General features: G+C 43.5%; 1 protein-coding gene across 2 annotated transcripts in view; it reads left to right on the top strand.

Moving 5' to 3' along the window:
• Nucleotides 1-22,986, top strand: part of CHD2 (chromodomain helicase DNA binding protein 2) — a 2,197,496-nt gene that overhangs the window by 459,046 nt on the left and 1,715,464 nt on the right. For both annotated transcript variants that reach the window (XM_078683153.1, XM_078683151.1), the window contains 2 exons: nucleotides 2,315-2,448; nucleotides 13,084-13,309. In XM_078683153.1, coding sequence (XP_078539279.1) covers nucleotides 2,315-2,448; nucleotides 13,084-13,309 — 360 coding nt within the window. The remainder of the gene's footprint in view (nucleotides 1-2,314; nucleotides 2,449-13,083; nucleotides 13,310-22,986) is intronic.

Genomic DNA, 22,986 nt, shown 5'->3' with positions numbered 1-22,986 from the left:
TAATATATTCACTTCATTTGTGCTGTCCTAATTCTGTTATATTCTGAAATATTTGTACATACACACCATACTACAGCATTTACTTACACAGACCCAGTAATAGTATCACATATATCCTCTCACTTTGCAGCCAGAGAAAGAAAAGTGAACATCAACAACCCTTGAAAGACAACATTTGACCTCTGTACTTGAATACACAGCAAATGTGGCAAGATAGAAACAAAATGTAAAGGCCTATTTATCGCTCATTCATATCTGAAACCCAGCATGGTTGGTTTGGGTTGTGCAACAGCACCTACCATTCTGCTCTTTCCAGCGCCTATGCAAAGGTGTGAAATTGAGAAAGAAGAGTGCTTAAATTATTCTATTAGTAAAAAACATTGACCAAAATAAATAAGCTTGTAGACAGAACATTGTTCCTCGTAGGCATGCAAGATTGATGAACTGGTAGTGGCAGTGATCCGTACAATAAGTGAAGCAGAACGATAAGTGGCAGGAAACGTTTTCAAAGAATTAGAGCTGGATTACTGCTGTGAATTCGCATACAAGGGAGACAACTTAAAACGTACTCTTCTGGAATGGCTCACGAAAAAGAGTTCACAGAAAGTGAGCACTCATAGAAGAATACAAGAAACCAGATAGAGAGCAGGCAAACAGAACATGCTTCACAAGAGGGACAAAGACTTGCTGGACAGCCTAAAACAAATAAAGTCAGCAGATAGCACGCAAATGTGGGTTACAAAACCAATGTTAAGCAATGGGTGGAATTCATTCCTAGGGAAGTTTTCAGCATGTTCCCATTATATATTTACAGCAGACAACTGTGCTGTCTGGTAGATTTTGACCTAAAATCAAAAAAGAAAACTAGAAATAAGACAATTTCGGACCCAACCACAAGATGGCATAATAATGCATAGCATGTCAATTCAGAAAATTCTTCATGCTGCAAAACTGCACCTATAGGTAAGTACCTATTTAATTATTCCCGAACCCATGGGGGTGATCTCTTAATTGTACTGTACTGGAGGTGTTGTATCACATGATACCTCTAATTAAAGATGCAGAGTTTGCACTGCATTATTGCCATGCATTAATCTGGGTGACAAGCATGGGTCCTTTTTAGGTCGAGCCTAGGTAGCGCTGCTCTGCGAGGCATGCTGTATTCCAGTATGGACTTGAAGCTCCGCCCACTCCCCTCCCATATTTTTCATTGGCTTGTCATTGTTCTTTGTTAATGCTGGCTTCTGATTCGTTAATAGGCTTATTAGTCCCTCCTTAGGAACACCTTGTCTTCCTTTGTAACATCCCAAGAGGACTGGCCCTTTTACTTATGTTGTTACATGATATGTCTTATTTAGTCTGTAAGCACTATTTTCTTTAATAAGTTTCTCCTACTGCAGGCACAACATGCTTTCCCGCAACATTCAGTCGCCATGAGCGCTTTCACTTTCCAAGCAGCCCGTGACAATGGCAACCGCTTCTTTAAAGTGAAATAGGTCTTGCATTTACAAGATTTTGAACTATTGGCATTGTAAATGACAATGCCTTTTATTTGTGTTAACTATCAAAACAGATAAATAAAAGGCCTTGTCATTTACAATGCCAATAGCTTAATTTCTCTTAAATGCTAGACCTATTACATTGCAAATGCTTGTTTGTATTCATCATTAGGATATGATCCATGGAATTAAGCCCTCCCCTGCGTCTCAGAACACTCTGGAATATCTAAGAACACAGTCTTGTTGTGTATATAGGTAATGTTAGGGAGGACGTACTGGGACAATTGGAAAACAAATTCACTGTCCCTGTGTGTATGTAAAGCCTAGTGGAAACAGCCAAGCGATAGCTTCTGTCTGCCATCATTTGAGCTTCGTGTGATTAGGGGTGCAGTTGAATAGCTGAGTGTATTAGCTTTTCAGTGGTCCGGTCTCATGGCACCATTTTAGTCAAACGTAGAGAATGGGTCTGATGTCTGCCTCTTGCATGCCTGCCGTGAATTTCTGCTATCAGGTCCATGTAAATAACGCAATTACATTTCTAAAGTGAGCATGTAACTTGTAGGGCGGCTGTCGCCCTTAGTGAACAATTTGTGTGCTCTGTTCGACAGATTGAGGATTAGAGAAGCACATTTACTGAAGGTACTCTATAGTGTGGGTGTATGGAAGTGGCCCTCATGTCCATAGCATCTAACAAGTAGTGCTATGGACTTTTCAAGGTTGCAACTTTGCCTTTCGTTATAAGTTCATAAAAATGATTTATAAACGTGTCCCAAATGTTGAAATTAAAGAGCAAAGCATAACCTTTTTCTTCACAGTTATAAAGAAGATGATGACTTTGAAACTGACTCTGATGACCTAATTGAAATGGGTGGAGACGTGGTTGAGGAGGAGCCTGACAACAGTGAAACCATTGAGAGAGTTTTTGAATCCAGAATTGGAAAGAAGGGAGGTGGGTAACAGCTATAAGAAAAAAACAAATGTAAGCAATTGGTGAAAATAAATAGCGCACAACTAAACTCTTTTCTGCCCTCCAAACTGTGCGCAGTATCACAACATTATGGAATAAATATACTGTGTCTTTTAAGAACCTCATTGTGAATGTTATAAACGAGCCAAAGATGTTTAAAGGCAACCAAAAGCAAAAACAAATTGATTTCACTTTTATAACATCCATTGCTGTAATTCAGAATCATCTTTGACTTCTGGTGTATAGTATAATGAAACAATTCTTTTAATTCTGATTCAGATTTAGACTGTTTTACCGATATTGATTAGCCTGGGTGGTTGTGCTACAGTCTTCCTTTGTACCGAGTGGGCATATGAGTGGATCAACAAACATTTTATGGTGTACTGTCTATCCCCTAAACGGTGCCACAGTGGCTTTTGGAGAAGAGGTACCCATTTGTCTGCTGATAGAGTTGTTTCATAGAGTTGCTTCTAATGCCAGTCCCATCAGCTCCATTCCTCACACCGGTTACAGCAGATAGGAAGGAAAGGTTTTCATTTTTCTTAATTTTTTTCTGAGCATTTTTACTTTTTTTCAGGGCACAATTACCCACAACCAAGTTCAAGCCTTTTAATGCTAATAAGCGCCATATACCTAGCTCTTTCTTACCAGGGTAACAGGGTATTTGAGTCCACACTATAACTTTGGGGCGTGTGATGCCAGTTTGAGCATGCACCCAAAGGCAGTTTGGAAAGGAAAACTAAACTCTTCCAGGGTTTGCACTGCTGGGAGAATGGCTTCCCTGTCTCGTTCACCTCACACACTGAAGCAGACACCAAAGTTCCGCAGACAGTTATGCGTCTGGGAGATCTACCACCAAGCTGATTCTACTAAGCATCACTGGAAGAGGAGACATGTATCTCATTTGAAGTAGGCCTTGGCACTGCTCCAATTCAGCCTTGGTACATTGCTGTGAGTGGGAGATATCTCTGGTGCCAAAACCTACTATGTCTGTATCTTGTGATATATACCCTCAAGTCTTTTATAATATGAATCTAAACAGTACCTTCTTACATCACCAGCAGTGCTACATTTGAGGAATTTACTCTGTCTACACTTTGTGTGTTTAGGAAATAAGACTTCCTTAAAATAAGATTTTTTCCACACCATCATGGGATATCTGTGTGGGTCCTTTTCTTGGTGTTTTGGGGCAAATTGTGATCACTTTAACTTATCAAAACTAGGTATTCTTACTTTCCAGTGTTGTTGCTGTGCAGCCAATACTAATGTGCTCCGTTTGTATAGCCACATTTATCCACTGATCAATTTTCAGTGATAGCAAAGTCAATCAGTTATAGCTCTCAGTAGAATGTGGTGGGGGTTGGAAACTTAGATGTAGAATGACATGGTAAATACAACACAAACCCAGAGGCCATCTACTGCCCTAACATGAAGAGATCTATTAACAGGTAAATTCAAAGGAGCTGTGAAAGTACATTAGACACAACAAAGTTGATTGTGATAGCACACTCTGTAGCTGAGATTCAATCCAAAATTCTAGGCATTATATTTGTACGTAAAGTTAAGCTCTGTAACCAGTGTTACCACATGGATAGTGTTCTGTCTGCAAACTGTACAACTCAGTGCATCCTGAGACCCTTTTGCTGAGGTTATAGTTTAAAATAGTTCAGAAATCTCCTTGGTCCACAAACTTGCAACCCAAAAAATTAAAGATGCCACCCACGTAAAAGTTAATATTTAGCACACCAAAAATAGTAAGCATTTGAGTTCTTTTCAGCGGGCTACTGGGGATTTGGTAGACTATGTAAAAGAACTGCAACCAAGCAGAGGTTAATTTTCCGGCAGTGCACTCTTGGCTAGTGCTGAGTTCTCTGATTGTTCAAACGATTTAGAAAATACTGGCTGAAAAGATGCCGTTTAACCAGTATTGGGGTAACTTTCATAAATTCACATGCCGGAATCCTTCCCCGTCGTCGAGGCAGGAGTGCCACTGTAAAATACAAAAGCAGTGCGTAAGTAAATAACAGTAGTAGGCTTAAAGAAAGCCCAAGGGCCTAAATCTTAGTAGCCTATCTACATCATTATATGAAAAGAACTAAAAAATAGTTCTAACCAACCAGCTACCAGCACCCTCTAGAACCTTCCCAGCAGAGGCAGTTCTCCTCAGATTTTCACTGCACGTCGTGTGAAAGGGAGTCTCCCTGAGTGCCTACTCAGTTCTTTACTTATTTTCTTCAGAATGTCTGACAAGAAGGCTCTTTTTAGACCTTGTAGGACCTGTGAGAAGAAGAGGGTCCATGTGGATGACCAGCATAAAGATTGCATCTACTGCCTTCATCCTGAGCATGTTGCTAAGGATTGTAGAATTTGCCGCACCTTCCCTTCTAAAACTCTTAGGGATAGGGAGGCAAGGCTACTTTTATGGCTAAAATCTTCCTCGGCTGAGGAGGATGACAAGGCCTCAACTTCAAGTAAAAGGGCCAGATCGCATGACAGCTCTTCCAGTGAGGGAAGAAAACATCACAAGGCTTCCCATGATGTTTCTGACAATTTACAGAGGTCACCTAAACTTTCCTCTGTGTCAACGCTGTCTTCGCCCCCTGAGGGATCTAAGAGACCATCGACCTCTAAAACCGTGAGTAAACCCCAGTTTAAGACTCTTATGCTGGTGGCTTCATCAACGGTTTCTGTGACTTCTGCTGCTCCTTTGTTGACGGCCACTGTCTCCACTATGGCCATCTCTTCTCCTATTGTGTCATCCAAGATCTCTGTCACATCTAAGAAACTTGTTCTGAAGGACTCGTCAACGAAGAGCTTATCTTCTAAGTCTCCGTCGACGACCGTGTCGACGTCTAGCTCATTGACGAAGGTTTCATTGACGTCGAAGGTATTTACATCTTTAAAATCAACCTCGTCGACCGCGACGACGTCGATGACTGCTCCATCCGACGTCTACTTCAGTGATGACCCAGTCGATGACGAGCCCGTCGATGACAGCCCCATTGACGAAGAGCCCGTCGACGACAAAGAGCCCGTCGACGAAGAGCCCGTCGATGACGATTCCACCAGTCTCTCAGACATCAGCAGTAGTACCTTTACCTTCACAATCCACGCCTATATCATATACACATTTTCAGCTAAAGACTTATCAAAGACAGGATTATAGTAAAATATCTCCTCTTTTGCCATCTCCTATCTTGGAAACGTATGTCGACGATGAAGATTATGACGACGAGGATGGCGAGGGCCTGTTTGGCATAGCTCGCCACCCCTCTGAACTTAACATAAAGTGCCAAAAAGAAGATGATGATCAGGAACACAATTATCAGGAAGATCTTCAAGTCAAGTCAGGGACATTTGTATCGCGCACATATCACTCCCAAGAGTCTCATGGCGCTTGCAGACAGCTCTGACAAAGAGATGATGAAGTGATGGCTTAATTTTCAAAAAGCCATGTCTTCAGCTTCTTACGGAAGCAACGGTGTTCGGGGATGGTACGCAGGTATGAGGGCATTTTATTCCAAGATGCCATATCATAGACCTCCCAGAAAGGAGGTGGGTCGTAGAGAGATGAGTCCTCTCTCTCCTACACTCATTCAAGACTTCCAAGCCATGCTGGCGGATTACCGTCAAAGGTTCCCCCCACAACAGGCTGTCCCAGACAATCCACCTCCAACGGAGGTACCAGATCCGTTACCTCAAACAGAGGTTCCTGCTTCGCGGCATCACCCTTCTGATCCATTGCCACAAATACACCATGATACTTCCTCCTTCTCGGAAGAGGTTGAAGAGGGTGAGTTACCTGACAAAGCTACTAGCGTGGATCCTTGGGTTGATTATATCATACCAATGCCTTCTCCACCCATTCCTCAGCCTTCGGATGCTCCCCCTGAGGACATCGGGGGGGTTTTCATAATTTGATGCAGCATGCAGCATCTAGATTTCAATTGCCGGTTACAGAAGAACACACGGATTGCTTTTTACATGACTTTAAAGAATAGTATAGAAAGGTCACATGAGTGGTTCCTATCATTGATTATATCTGGAATGAAGGAATTAAGATTATGAAAATGCCTGCTTCCATCCCGGCTGTACTCCTTTGCATTGAGAAGAAGTACTGTGCTCCTCCTGATACTCCATCTTGCCTAATTGGTCATCCCGACCAAGATCAGTAATTTAGCAAGCCGCCCAACAAAGATCCAAAATACCGGCTACGCCCAGAACAACACTGCCTGATAAAGAAGGATGGAGGTTAGACCTTATAGGTAAGAAAAATTCCACCATGGCATCAGCCTCCATTAAAGCCGCAAATTCTCTGGCAATACTCGGCCGTTATGACCGCCATATGTGGTCAGATTTGGCGGAATTTATAGACCTCATTCCTGAAGACCGTAAACAGGACGCAAGAAAGATACTTTTGGAGGGAGAACGAGCCGCTTCTTAGATCATAGATTGCGCTCTGGATATCGCAAACACCAGCTTACGCCAACTTGCCGGTGCTGCTGTACTCAGACGCCAGGGATGGCTTAAAGCTACATCTTTTAGGCCAGAAGTACAAACAAAGATTTTAGACATGGCCTATGATGGAGAATCCTTATTCAGAAAGCATATTGATGCAGCCCTCCTTGCTATAAAGACGGATACTGATACTGCTACTGCTAAATCATTGGGCACTCTACAGTACAGGCGCGGATCATTCCGAGGTGCAAGGGGTCGTGGTTTTCCATCAAGTGGAGGATTTAAAAATGAACAAAATAGGCAGTATCAGACACAGTATAGACAGCCTTACAGCCAAACATCTTACCGTCGGTCCTCTTCAGCTAGTTTCTCTCATCAGGGTGGTCGAAAGCGATAGAACAATCAAGATCGCGATAGGAAGCAATGATTTAATCAGGACGCCAGTCATCATTCCCTCCCTCCCCGTGGGCACAAAAATAATTACAGCTTTTGCTCACAAGTGGCAACATATAACTTTGGATCGATGGGTTCTCGACCTAGTCAACAACGGTCACACCCTGGAATTCATCAAACAGCCACCTACTACCCCGCCCAGGGGTCCCCCTAGTCTTCACTTACTGTTCAAAATAGCCTTAAAAATGCTCCGCAAAAATGCAATAGTGAAGGTTCCATTGTCTCAAAGGGGTACCGGGTTCTATTCTCGTTTCTTCCTCATCAAGAAGAAATCAGGGGAGTGGCACCCGATCCTGGACCTCCGCTGACTCAACAAATTCCTGAAGAAACAATTTCCAGATGGTCATGCTTACCGAAGTTTTAAGCGGTCTAAACAAAGGGGATTTTATGGCTTCTCTGGATCTGGAGGATGCGTACTTTCACATCCCAAACATCGCAAATACCTTCGATTCACAGTGGCTGGTGTCCACTATCAGTTCAAGGTGCTCCCATTCGGACCGAAATTGGCACCACGGATCTTCACGAAATGCCTGGCACTAGTGGCATCGACATTGAGATCTCAAGGAATACAAGTGTTTCCTTATCTAGACGAATGGTTGCTCAAAGGTCCTTCGGGACAGGCAACCGGAGACGCTATCTCAACATGTCTACATCTCTTTTCACTCTAGGCCTCACTCTCAACGAAAACAAGTCACAGCTACGTCCTCTCCAGGTGATTCCTTTTCTGGGAGCAATGCTAGACACGATACAGTGCAAAGCATTCTTGTCAAAGGACCGCCAGTTACGTCTCCAAAAAGTGGCAATGTCAATCGCAAAAAGAAATTCAGTTTCTGTCCGGATGTTCGCTTCTCTTTCTGGGGATGTGTTTATCTGCAATAAACTTCATACCATTGGCACGACTCAGAAATGAGACCTCTGCAGGAGGAACTGCACCTACAATGGCAGCAAGCCGTAGGGTCGTTTGACGATCCATCAGGGTCACATCGCGCATGATAGATTCTCTGCATTGGTGGTCTCAGTCAGCGAACTTGGCTCCAGGCCTCACTTTCCTACCAACTACTCGAGAATTTGTTTTAACGACCGACGCCTCCATGGAGGGATGGGGAGGTCATCTGCAAGATTTGCAGATTCAAGGAAGATGGTCCCAAGAATACCGTCAGCAGCATATCAACAGATTGGAGCTTCGCTCCATCTTTCTCTCTCTGTAGGCATTTCTCCCGAGGATTGCGGGCCCCTAAGTGCTGATCCGTACCAACAATACAACCAGCATGTATTACATCAACAAACAAGGGGGAACAAAATCACTGTCTCTTTCGCAAGAAGCTCAGAAACTTTGGGAGTGGGTCACTCTCCACAGTATAACCTTGAGAGCCGAACGTCAATGGACTGCAAAATACTTTGGCCGACACCATGAGTAGATCTCTCTCGGGCTGTCACGAATAGGAATTGGAGCAGAAGCAGGTGAACAGAATTTTCCAGATTTGGAGCAAACCAGCACTGGATTTGTTTGCAAGAAGAGAGAACAGGAAATGCCAATATTACGCCAGCAGTTTCCCTCAACAGGGATCCAGGGGGAATGCCCTGTCCATGTGATGGTCGGGATTTGTGCATGCACTTTTCCCCCCAATACCTGATCCCGAAAGTGCTAAACAAAATGAAAATGGAGGGCTGCCATCTCATCCTGATTGCACTCCGTTGGCCAAGGCAATATAGGTTCCAGGAGCTGCTTCTCCTATCTCAGGACAAACCTATCCGCCTGATTCCAACACTCACAATATTGTCAAGGGAGAGGGGTCAAATACTTCATCCAGATCCACAGTTGCTGCGCTTGCACGCATGGCTCCGGATTTCTTAGAATTCAAAGATCTGAACATTTCTCAGGACTGTTGTGAGATTTTGGCTAAGTCTCATGCTCAGAGTACGGTCAAGACTTATCGCTTAAAGTGGAAGCGATTATGTTTGTGGTGTGAGGTGAATAATGTCCACCCTATCCAAGCTCCTACGGAACAAATTCTTCCTTATTTGTCCCTGCTCAAAACTGGGCTTGTTTTTTCATCGATTATGGTTAATCTTGCTGCTCTTTCCAAATTCAGGAAAAGTTCCAATCAACCTCTGTTCCGCTTCGCTTGTCAAACAATTTATGAAAGGGTTCTTCCGAGTTTTCCCTCCAATACATGCACCTCCTCCAGAGTGGGAACTAAATAGTGTGTTGGTGCAATTGATGAGAAGACCATTTGAACCTATTCACAAGGCTGATCTCAAGTTTCTCACGTGGAAGGTTGCCATTTTGCTGGCCCTTACTTCTGCTCGAAGGGTTCGTGAAATCCAAGCCTTCACTATCTCAGAACCCTTTTTGCATTTCACTAAGGATTATGTAACTCTTCAAACAAATCCTAGATTCATCCCTAAAGTACCGTCTCAATTTCACTTAAATGAACCGGTAAAGTTAAGAGTTTTCTTCCCGGATCCATCCACGCCAGCTGAGAAAGCGTTACACTCGCTTGACTTTAAATGTTGTTTAAAATTCTATTTACAGAAGACTAAGGACATCAGGCGATCCAACCAACTGTTCGTGGCCTATGGTCAAGCCACACTTGGGACTGCAGTAACAAAGGCAACAATAGGAAGATGGCTGACATCTAAAAAGGGCAAGACTTCGATTTGCTCAGTGGGGCAAAAGTGTGAAAAAATGAAAACAAGTTACTTACCTGTAACTACAGTTATCCAGTATTGGTATCTTTCATAGATTCACATGCACCCACCCGCCTCCCCGGCGAGTCAGTTCCTATGGATTGGGATTCTTTATTCCCACTTGTGGTAGAAAATCAGAGGAGAACTGCCTCGGCTGGGAAGGTTCTAGAGGGTGCTGGTAGCTGATTGGTTGGAACTATTTTTTAGTTCTTTTCATATAATGATGTAGATGGGCTACCAACCCTTTCCACCTCTCTTGGTCGGATCATCTGGCCGTTCCCTTCAACATGATCAATTTGAATCCGGATTCTGCCAGAAGGGTCCCGAGTACCATGGAAGTGCGAAGGAACTTTAATAACATTAGGGAAGACTCCTTTCACCCGTGGATATCTAGTTTGTCCACTACTTTGGAGACGGACGTTTCCTCAGCGGTCCTTAAATATGAAAATATCATCTCGGAGGCCTTGGATGAGCTGGCTCCAGCTAGATCTTGCTATTCAGCCAGAAAAAGACCCTAAGCTCCCTGGTTCTCAGAACAACTAAGGCTTCGTAGACAGGAAGTTAGGAGACAGGAACGCCTATGGCATTCGAGCTGGGCCCCCAAGGACAGAGAGGCCCATAAGGTCTTGCTTAAAAATTATAAATTGGAAGTGATTAAGACTAAGCAAGAATATTTCACAGCCCTCAATTCCTCACTCTCGTCTCCTAGAGAGCTTTTTAAGGTCGCTGACTTCCTTACCTCCCTCCAGATCCCAGACCCGGTGGTGGCTTCTCAGGATTTGTGCAACAAGATAGCTGCTTTCTTTCAGTCCAAAATTGCGGACATCCACACTGCCCTGGAGGCCCAAAGAGCCCTTACTGCTGTGCCCTCGGTGCCCCCTCTTTTCGAGCCTGATGAGGCTGAATCATCCCGACTTCAAGAGCTGGTATCCTTTCCTCCTCTCTCCTGTCAGGACCTTGAAATCCTGCTCAACAAGACTAAATCTGGCTCTCCGCTAGATGTCTGTCCGCTAAAGATCCTCAAGCAGTGTAGAGATTCCCTCCTTCCCCCATTAGTTGACATCATGAACAGGGCGATGAAGGAGGGCATTTTTCCCCAGCAGTGGAAAAATGCTGTTGTGAAACCTCTGCTCAAGAAGCCCTCTCTTGACCCGAGGGTTTTAAGAAACTTTCGCCCCATCTCACTGCTCCCGGCTCCCGCGAAGATGTTAGAAGCCCATCTTAACAAACATCTGGCTGCATTCGTGGAGAGCTCGGGTTGCTTGGATCTTTCCCAGCATGGATTCAGGAGGGAACATAGCACCGAGTCTGCCCTCACTATAGTGCTTGATAACATCCGCACTAGGGTTGATGAGGGACAGACCTCCCTCCTGATCCTTCTAGATCTCACGGCTGCCTTCATAACCCTATCCCCCTCGGTGCTAACATCTCGGCTGAGGGAGATTGGGGTTCGCGGATCGGCCCTGGGACTCCTTGCCTCTTACCTCGGCCATAGAGAACAAAGGGTGATGCTGGGATCCTTCCTATCTCCATCCATGTCTGTGCAATGTGGGGTTCCTCAAGGGTCAGCGCTTAGTCCTACCCTTTTTAACATTTATGTTACCCCCCTTGCCAGACTCATTAGATCTTTCGGGATGGAGGTAGTCTCTTATGCGGACGATACCCAGATCCTCGTCTCTCTCTCCCAGTCAGTTACGTCGACTGCCGCCAATTTTAGATCTTGTATGGAGGCAGTCGGCCAATGGATGATTCACAATTCATTGAAACTGAATGGGGAGAAGACGGAGGTGATGGTATTTGGAGGAAAGGAAGAGATCTGGTCTGCTGAGTGGTGGCCGAACACACTGGGCGTCTGTCCCGAACCCACCACCTCAGCAAAAAATTTGGGGGTTATGATCGATCCCATCCTTAGTATGTGTCAACAGGTCAACAGGACTGTATCGACCTGTTGGGGGATCATCTACATACTAAGAAAAATCAGGCACTATTTGTCCCTCCAGGCAAGAAAGCAACTTGCCGTTGCACTCCTGGGTTCCCGTCTGGACTACTGCAATGCGCTGTATGCAGGACTGAATAAGAGTCAGCTGCAGCGCTTGCAGGTGGTCCAGAACGCGGCAGCGAGATTTGTTCTCGACTTACCCAGACGCGCCTCGGCTACTGATGCCCGGAAGCAGCTCCATTGGCTTCCCGTCGGGGATCGTATCCTTTTTAAATCCATGTGTATGGTATACAAAGCCTTAGCTAAAGCTAGCCCTACAGGCATTGGGTCTATCTTGACTCAGTACAACCCCGGCAGGAATCTTCGTTCCTCATACAAACTTCTTCTTTCTGTGCCTGCGTTAGGAAGACAAGATGGGGAGGCAGGGCCTTTTCCTATCTGGCCCCTAAATGGTGGAATGCTCTCCCCCTTGAAGTAAGGACTCGCCCCACTCTACAAGCCTTTAGATCTGCCTTAAAGACCTACCTCTTTACACGCGCATATCTTTAGTAGTGCTCTGAATACTTTTTGATCTGTCTTGATAGGCGCCTTGACACCTTCGGGTTTAGTTTGCGCGTTACAAATTGCATAATAATAATAATAATTATAAGATTTAGGCCCTTGGGCTTTCTTTTAGCCTACTGTTATTTACTTAGGTACTACTTTTGTATTTTACCTTGGGACTCCCGCTTCGACGACTGGGAAGGATTCAGGCATGTGAATCTATGAAAGATACCAATACTGGATAACTGTAGTTACAGGTAAGTAACTTGTTTTCATTTTTTCACACTTTTGCCCCACTGAGCAAATCGAAGTCTTGCCCTTTTTAGATGTCGTAATCCTTCTCTAAATCCACATTACAGGTATGTACGCACCAAGAAATGTCAAGTTGCAATCAGTAAAGCATGCAAAATATTAAGTGATGAGCAGGAGGAGAGTAATAATAAAGGACTATTTTTTTCTCATTGTTAGTATGTGAAATATAAAACTTTAAACCTTGAAAAGGCTCTGAACATTTTACTTTCACCTTTGTCCAGCCACAGGAGCTTCCACAACGGAGTATGCTGTGGAAGAGAATGGCGACCCTAATGCTGAATACAACCCAGAGAAAGATGATGGAGAGCCTCAGTATCTCATTAAATGGAAAGGCTGGTCTTACATACATAGTACCTGGGAGAGTGAGGAGTCCCTGCAGGAGCAGAAAGTCAAGGGGCTGAAAAAACTGGAGAACTTTAAGAAAAAGGAGGATGAAATACGTCAGTGGTATGATTCACAAATTCGCAAATTACTTTCCTGTAAACTATTGAAAGCTTGTATGCTGTTAATAATTAATGGTTTTTAATTTTCACGTTTAGCAATAAGAGTCTTTCTAACCCTGGCATTTCCCCGTGTGGCAACAGGTCGCCTAGAATACAATTGTCTCTGGTGCATGAAATAGCAGACTGACGTCTTTCTCTTTCCGGCATGTTTGTCTTTAGAAAAATGGGCTGCACGGGAAAGCGATTCAGAAAGGGGGTGGTGATGGACAGAGCATCTGAGTTAAACAGAACACTCATACCCAGTCAAAAGATCAGGGCTTGATCCATCACCGTTTTTTAGCTCACTGCACCATCCCAGTTCAGAACCTGGCTATATGCAAATTAGTCTGACCCTGGCCCAGTGCATCATGGGAACAGGGCAGACCAAACTACCAAGCCAATTCTTTACTGGAAAGGAAACAAGCTTCCGGGGACCGGTTTCTGGCATTACAGCCGTCTTCGGCCCGGCTTGCTTGAATCCTGATGGTGCAGTGAGCAAGGGCCTCACATCTGAGCATACCCTGCCACTCCTATAGTGGCCAAAACGATTTCCCCGTGTGGCAACAGGTCGCCTAGAATACAATTGTCTCTGGTGCATGAAATAGCAGACTGACGTCTTTCCATTTCCGGCATGTTTGTCTTTAGAAAAATGGGCTGCACGGGAAAGCAGGCACAATATTCATAAACATCTCAACAGCAATATGGCAAATGCCCTAAGAGAGTTTATTGATGGCCATTGTAGTAAGATCTTCTGAAAATCCAAATGATCCAAAGATAGACAGAAACCAGGAAATTGAAATGTTGAATATTTATTCCAGAGAAGGAAGAAACCCACGACATACTCCTAAGGCTTCAATAGTTACAATGCCTTTTTCAACTAAGATTCTAGAATAGCTACGACATACAGAACATGCAAAATGTAACATTCTTTAACCCCTTGCATGCTGATGATGGCCCCCAGCCGTCATGCACTACAGTGCTCGTGTGCTGATGACGGCTGGGGGCCGTCATGACCGCACCCGCGCTGAAATCTTCAGCACAGGAGGAGAATCGCGGCAGCATGGAAGGGGTTAAAGGAAAATACAAATGAACATCTAAAGCAGTATGTGTACATACTACACTTCCCCCTTTTTTCCAGAAAAGAAAGGGAAAGAAAACAAAACAAAAAGAAAGAGAAAAACTACATTAATTCATTATATAATCACGAAATGGTAGAGGTGCATTTCTAACTCTTGTACACCCATTCAGCATACCTCTACCATCTCCTTCCCCTCCATAAGACGTAAAAGTCTGAGGCACAATACGAGTAGAAATAGCACTTGAATCCCCTTCACCGTCTGAAGACATTGCAGAATTAGAATTACAGTTTACATCTTGTGTGCTAGGTGAAGAAATGTTGTCAGCAACACCATACCAATCAGAATTCGAATCTTCACAACACAACATTTGACAGCCTGTTTGTTCTCACAAATTATGGCCGCTTGCTTATCAGTAATTTTGATAAGAGCATTTCCATTCCACCAACCCCTATCTTGAAGAAGTACAGACATACGTGCAACTTCAACAACTTGCACAGGTGAAGAAAATTTAGATTGACCTTTACTTACTTTCACAGGTTTTTTGATAATAACCCAATCACCTGGAAACAAAGGTTTATCTGTGACATGCATATGTAAGTCATAATTTATTTTTTAACACTCTTGTTTTTTAATAACAAAATCTCTAACTTTGTTTACATCAACACAGATGTGAGTGGAATTCTCAATCAACCAAGTAGGATTAAGTTTAGAAGTTGGAGTACGACCTCTCAACAAAATAAAAGGTGATACACCAGTAGTACTATGTGGAGTACAATTGTAATTCCAATTTTTTTGAAACAAAAATATTTAGACCATTAGATACAGCTGTTTGTACCGCATCCTTCAACAAACGGTTGGCTCGTTTCACCAGACCGTTTGAGGAAGGGCTATACAAAGGAACTAGATGTGCTTAACATCCAATTTTTTCAAAAACAAATCTACATCACAAGCAACAAAATGTGAGCCATTGTCCGTAACTACCTCATCAGGAGCACCTTCAGTATAAAATAAAAGTTGTAAAAATAAAACAGAAATTGTGCTTTGCACGCGTGGGTTCGTATCCCACCCTCGTCGCCAAAATATGTAGTAAGCTCTTCTGAAAATCCAAATGATCCAAAGATAGACTGAAACCAGGAAATTGAAATGTTGAATATTTATTCCAGAGAAGGAAAAAACCCACAACATACTCCTAAGGCTTCAATAGTTACAATGCCTTTTTCAATTAAGATTCTAGAATAGCTATGACATACAGAACATGCAAAATGTAACATTCTTTAAAGGAAAATACAAGTGGACATCTAAAGCAGTATGTGTACATACTACAGCTATCTATCCTGTTGGGTAAAAATGCTAGGACAGTTTCACCATTGACCTAAATTGTGAACCCTGTGCAATTGCTGAGGAATACTATTTCATTCATGAGTTCTAAACATTCCGATAGTGAAATCATAGCTGGGTGGTCCTGTTCTCCTATTATATTGAGGCCTAATTTGTCTCACTTGTTTTCATTCAGTGGAAACTATATGGTATACGTAATGCCTTGTCTTCAAAACCAGAAGTTTAATGGTGAGGTATGCGTGCCCCCATTGAGCAATTTCCTAAAAAAAGCCCTAAATAATTTGTTTCTACATTTTCATACTGATTAAATTCCTTTTATGGAATTAAAATAATTTTGGGACAATTTAATTTGAATTAAAATGTGTTGCAAAAATATGGATTGGCATAAAAAATGCATCACCTATGCATTCATGAAAACTCCCAGCTCCATTACTAACCAAACTGCTTCATCCCGATGATATTTATTAAATCTTATTAGTGAGTCACGCCATTTCAAAGAGGTACATCTGTTTAAGGAGCAGAAAACTCGTTAAAATTGTACAGTCAAAATCCAAGAACAAATATTGAACACTGTCCCTCAGCTCCTGAGATGAACAGGGTTGGGGGAAACGGTGGAAAGGATGCCCAGGAATGAAAATAATGTTGTATTCTAGGTTAAGATGAGCATGTGAGGAAATTGGGTGTGTAAAACGGTGTGGTTATGGGACCTTAATGTGTAATACACTAGCAACCTTTCTAGGAACAGTCCGGTTTCGTTTGTCAAACATTAGCTCATCGCTGCGTAGCTATGGCTTTGAGCGGTCACGCTTCAACAAAAGGAGCAAGTGTAAATCATTTAAACAGCACCAAAACAACTGAGGAAGAAAAACACAATACCCAAGAAATCTAACACCAATTTATAAGAATGTCTTATATTTTTATGAACTTATGGACACCTTGGGTTCCTATTGTGAACGATTCATCTAGGGTGAGACAATCATCCACTTAAATTTTGAAAGTAATGTCCGGTACGTCGCCAAACGTTGAGTTACAGCTACAAGGGTGTGCTCAGACGGAGCCACGGAACCGACCGGCACACACGGTGCAGTGCAGACAGGGGAAGAATAGAACCACCGGGGCGCTGTGATGAACTGCACACCCTTGTAGCTGTAACTCAACGTTTGGCGACGTACCGGACATTACTTTCAAAATTTAACTGTATGATTGTCTCACCCTAGATGAATCGTTCACAATAGGAACCCAAGGAGGTCCTACGAATTAGGTCACTGGATGACCAAATGAAAAGCACTCTCGTTTTGCAAATGTCCTGATGAAGACCCCAGAATGAGGTTTCAACCAACCCTTACACAATGCGGGGTCGAAACGTAGACCGTTGTACATTACTTCTCTAAACATAGGAGCAAATCAAATGGAGTAAAACCTATCCTATGTGATAAGAGAGATATGGAACTGTTGATCTAATTCAGACTGTAAAGGTCTTATTGAGTTCTAACTGTGATTGTGTTATGCTCACAACACCTTTACCCAGTCCCCACACCTATCCCATCACACCTATCCCACCCAACTACCTTTCTCTCTTTCTTTACTGAGAGTGCCCCGATATTTATGCAAATATTATTTCGTAACTTTGATTGATGAAAGTTATGTATAACCTTGTTTGAAAATTCATTTGTTTTGCGTCGAAAGATCAATGAAATTAATAATTCATGGAACTTATTGATTGATGCTAAGTTTCCATTTACTTTTGTGCTAAAATAAAATGTACATTGGACTGATCAATATTTGAGACATATATATACTGGACATTATTGCATGTGAAAGAAATACACTGACCCCTATTTTCATTAAATGACAGCAGCAAGGCTGTGTATGACCTCCCCACATGGTCTGTGTGGGTGTGTACCAAACAATTATGTGGTAAAGGACTGTAGCATCTGTAAAAAGATGTCCAACAGGATCATGAAGTACAGAGGAGACATCAGCCTCAGGGGTACCATGGAAGGCTTGAGAGCAGTGGAAGTACACAAAAAAAGAGAAGACTCAAGAGCTCATCATTTCCTTCCCCCTCCGAGAAGCAGTCTACTCTTGACAATGACTCCCGCCAAGGGAGATCTAAAGAAAGATCATTGTCAAAATATCTACATTATTCCCGACATCATTCTGGCTTGTCATCGAAGGTGTTGGCGTTGAAGGCCTCATGGCCTACTTCTTAGATGTTGCATAAAGGCCTGATGCCCCTCACCCTACTTTACGATTTTGAAGAGAGATCGCCTTTGAGGAAAAACTCGCTGCTCTTTGTCGAAACATAGACTTCACACGACGTTGAAGAAGACTATGCCTTAATTGACTTCAGTTTGCAAACTTTTTTAATATTGAAGTCACCATCTATGACGGCGAAGGTGACCACCGCTCAAAGTCGATACTTTCTGTACGAAGCTGGCTCTTTATGTGATATATCAGTACTTTGATATGCAGTGTAAGGAGTCCAGGGCTTACAGAAAAGAAGGGGGTTCCCCAGGGGATACAGTATACAGGGCAGGTAAGGGGGAAAAGATCAAATGAGAAAGAAAGGACCCTGCCGTGGATACAAGGGCCCAGTATTAGGATCCCGTGTGCATTAATACCTATTTTGGACCAGAAAGCAGCGCCAATTTAGACAATTACAACATTAGTATAGAGTCCATTTTTCTCTTTATTTTTTCATTTTTATAGTTTGGCTCACACAAGATGCAGTTCATATGAACTTAGTTGCATAGATTAAACAATTTGATCAAACAGGATAACAATTCATAAATATTTCATACTTCACTGTGTAGTCCCACACATAACCACACATACCTAAACAATCCTCATTCAAGAGGAAATCGTACAATATCATTCATACTTATGACTCAAGTTAAAAACCACATCATGGTACACAATGCCTGAATAGAAGGTCAGATGGAATTGCACTTCGGCTATAAAGAGGTTAAATTCAATATGAAGCCAGATAGAAAAAAGGGGCCGATCCAACAGATGGTTAAGGATCACTGTCTTCAAAACATTAGACGCCTACGCGCGTTTCGGTGCAGCGGCCAAGTCGGGCCACACCTTCATCAGGGCCAGGAGGTACCGTGGGGAAAGGAACAACACTGTGATACAGAAAAAAGATTTTTTTACAATATATACGTAAATATATACATTTTATAAGACATCATAGAGACATATATCATAACAGTTCATCTTGAATAACCTTAGTTTTCTATTGGTGTACTCTTAAATTTTTTTTTATATATAGAGAATTCAATCTTAGATTCAAATAACAGAGAGCATTCTGGTCCAGCTAGGTTTTCATATATATTTATATCATAGTTGTCATCGGGTTAACTAACTTCTTAAGGCTCACAGGGAACTGGGAGGTTTCTCCATTAGGTTCTATGCATTCATCCGTTTCAACTTCATTCATCCTTTCCTTTATCTCGAGGATCATTCGCTACATTAGATTCGGTTTAAGGGGGGGCCATATTCTATCTAGTTCCGGCACTGTTTTAATAGGGGCCCACGATGGTGCTTTCCACATAAATCTGATGATCTAGATGGCTTTTACGCTGGTGTTTTCTCATAGTAATCGGGGGCTTACCAATGGAATAGCGAGTATCAGGTAGTGTAGATACGGAATCCCAACAATGTCCTGCGGCTTTAGGTCATTTATTAGTACGTTCAGAAAGACATGGGAGTTCTTCCACAATTCAGACGTTTTTCTGAGGGGAGGAAGCAGGCCCATCAGGGAGTACAAAATAGCAATGAGAGGTCATAAATTATGGTGGATTGCAAAGTCAAGACCCTATTCTGGGGGTCCTAAGATTAATAAATTCGCAATATCTTACCTGATGTATTCACTTGGTACTGTCTCAGGCGACTTGGCTACTGCAGGTCATAGTTTTTTTTGTTCCACGGTTAATTGGTAGGTGGAAGGCAGTATGCTCATCTCACGTGGGCCATTCCTATGCAGGAATTAAACTCTGTTTAGGTATGGAGGGAGGAGAGAGTCGGTGGCTAAAAATACATTCTCTCATAGCAACTAGTCATCCTCTCTTCCTCTGTAGAAGAACGACGTATACGTAATCTCTATTGGTAGGCAGGGGAATCAAGGGATTCGTTATTTACATGTTTGGGTGAATACACACTGGGCGTCCTCGAGGTTCAGGAAAGCTGAGTCCTTGGCCAGATAAGGAACAGGACGACGATCTTCTATTTCTAGCTGCAGTAAGAATACATGAGGATTAAAATTATGCTAAATAGGGAGTTTCAGGATGGATTTGGGGAAGGTGGAGGATCCGTCCACAGAGAGAGGGCGGGCGGTAAGAATGGACTCGATAGCGAGATTAATATAAAGAATTATAATTTACCTATGTTGGTGTTTTTAAACGTCGTTCCTCTCAATGGAGATTTCCTAGCAGAGGCGCGATATCATATCTGGGTCACGGGTCAACTTCTTCATCTAGGTAAAGAAGCAAACCAGGACCACCTGCTAGTTACGTGGTAATAATAGAGGTGCTTAACGGAGTCACGAAGGCAGTTATTACGAGCCAGCAGCGGTCAGCTGCATACCCGTCCCCGTCAAGCAGGTCGTATACTAAAAGAGGCTAGGGATCCCTTCAGTCTCCCGTATCTCATGTCTATCGAGTTCTATCGTAGGGGCAAGATCTCTTTACTTACTTACTCGTCAAGGCCAGAGCTCCGATCTCAGGGGGTCGTCATGCCGGGCCGCCGCCTCTTTCAGAAAAGCCGGGTCCTTTCTGATAGCCGCTCTGCTCTTTAAATGAGCTTCGGGATTCGTTCCAGCTGGGTAACCATGGTAGTAGACAGAGGACTGGTATAGGAATTTTTTCTTTTTTTTAATTCAGGATAGTCCAGGGCTTCCCTTACTAGTAGACAGGGGCTTGCTATGCAATCCCAAAGTTCTCTATTAGCAGGTAGTGTGTTCGAGCAGCCTTGGGCTTAACACAGAGGAGTGCAATACATTCCCAAAATGCACACAATGGTCAATAATTAACAAGACCCAAGAAGCAGATGCACACCAATTTATAAAAATAGGAGGTATCTTTATATATGTGTAGGCATCTCTTAAAAATCGTTCAGGTAAGTAAGTTTTTAAATATAAATTATTTTCTCTTTAAAAAGAGGACACTTAGTGCAATGTCTGAGTTCTGAATTGTTATACTGTAGAAGGAGACAAACGTTCTGCAAACAGGTATATTACAGGACAGCTGAACCAGCGAGTGGGCTCAGGCCTTGCAATCTTTTTGGACAGGGCTGGGGGGTGACCTTTGGTCCTCTTCTCCTTGGCCCAGGGGCGACGGGTGCAGAAGTGTCTTTAGGCATGCAGAAGGCTGCAGGTGATGTCGGGGAGTCCAGGAGGGGTGAAACCACGATGGACTAGAGCTCTGGAGGGCTGGGCGGCCTTGTTGGCGCTGTTGGCCCACTTCACCTTGGACCGGAGCCGACGGGTGCAGGGGTTACTTCAGGTGTTGGGTTTTGTCGGTTCCGGAGGCCTCAAAGTCTTGTTTTTTTTGAGTTTCTTCAGAATAGGTCTGTTGTTCACTGCAGCTCTTGAGTCTTTTTCGCATTTCTGAAGTCAACAGCTGTAGGACGAGTCGACTTTGGTGCAGTTTTCAACAAAGGCTGCAGACCGTACAGCGAGGTTGGGGCCAAGTCAGCTTTTGCGGCATTTCGGTGTCCTCCCTCTTCTTAGGTCATCAGGATTTGGGTTTCTGGTGCCCGGGACTCCCCTAAATACTGATTTTGGGGGTGTTAGAGGGAGTGCCAGATTGTAGCCAATGGGCTACTTACCTTTAGGGTGACTACATCCTCCTATGATGACTTCTGTTGGAAAGTGGGCATAACCTTGACCCTGGTTGGTTAATTCTCTCCAAGACAAGATGGAGGAATCTGAAAAAAGAGGTCCACATCACCTGCCCCACTCTAGAGGTGGTGCTGGCTGAATGTGGCCACCCCTCCTAACCAAACTAATTTTCCCACCTGTCCTCCAACAAAAGTGGAGCAAGACAGGTGGTGTAGGAGGCTGGCTTAGTATATGGTGCACTTTTATTTAATTGAAGCACCTTGCACTAATCCAGACAACCCTTATGGTAATTTTAGTGGTCTTTTGAAACCATCGAAAGCTCTCTAAGTGGTAGCTGTGGAGACCAGTCTTCAGGCTTGGTACAGAAGGCGTGTTAAGCAGATTGTTTTACCAGAACTAAACATATAGTGTAGTGTGAGAAGTTGGCCTGATGTGCAGTGTTCACTATTCTAGTGATCACTATATATCAGTCCAAACAACCCTTATTGATGATTGGTTGTAAGTCAACCTTATAGACCAGCTATCCTAGTAGCATGGATACGAGCAGTCTAAGGCTAAGACTCTAGAGGGCGTGTTAAGCCAGCTGTTTTACCATCACATTACCCCTTGAACACCCAGTGAAAGGACACCACACAAGTGTTATGAAAATAAACAATGTATTTATTAGAATCACAACAACCCTGTACTCTTTATGAGGACAGGGTGCTAAGCACACAACAAAACTCTTACGAAAATACTTAAGTTAGCACGTTATACACAAATGCCCGAGGGGCACGAAAAACCATATACTCTAAAAGTGGAATGCGAATTACTAGCAGGTAAGTACAGTACTAATAGGCTTTGGAATCGCTAGGACTTGACTATAGAATCGTTAGATTACTTCTAGGAGACCTAGGGGACTCGGGTGCAGAGTGTGCACTCTCACGCGGGATGCGGGACAAAGTCTATGGAAGCTAGTAAAGTTAAAGTTAGTGTTTACGGGCGAACCCGACCTGGTAGGAAGAAAACGACAGTGGATCCTGACCCTTGGGTAGTGAGGCTATGCTGGGGCACCGAAATGCCGAAGTTACCTAGCCCAGGGGCTGCAGCTGCATAGGTCTCAAAAGACGTCGGGAATCCTCGTTGCCGGACCAGGAGCCTGGAAGAAAAGATGCTGGCAGGCGACCAGTGAAGATAGTTCGAGTTGATCCAAGCCTGGATCTGGAAGATGGATGACACCTGAAAGCAGAGGGGACCAAGTTCGTGACTACTAGCCAGTAGTCAGTGGGCACCAGGAGGGCACCGCATGGCAGTCACCTCGACTAGGTGAGTGGGCGACGCTGGCTCTGCAGATCTCACGGACCAGGAGGCGTTGTCGGCGACCAGGATGGAGAGGCGAGC

This window comes from Lissotriton helveticus, chromosome 3_1, assembly GCF_964261635.1.
Source record: "Lissotriton helveticus chromosome 3_1, aLisHel1.1, whole genome shotgun sequence".
NCBI classification, from domain to species: domain Eukaryota; kingdom Metazoa; phylum Chordata; class Amphibia; order Caudata; family Salamandridae; genus Lissotriton; species Lissotriton helveticus.
The sequence above is the reverse complement of the archived record's forward strand: the minus strand, read 5'-3'. Positions and strand labels throughout refer to the sequence as shown.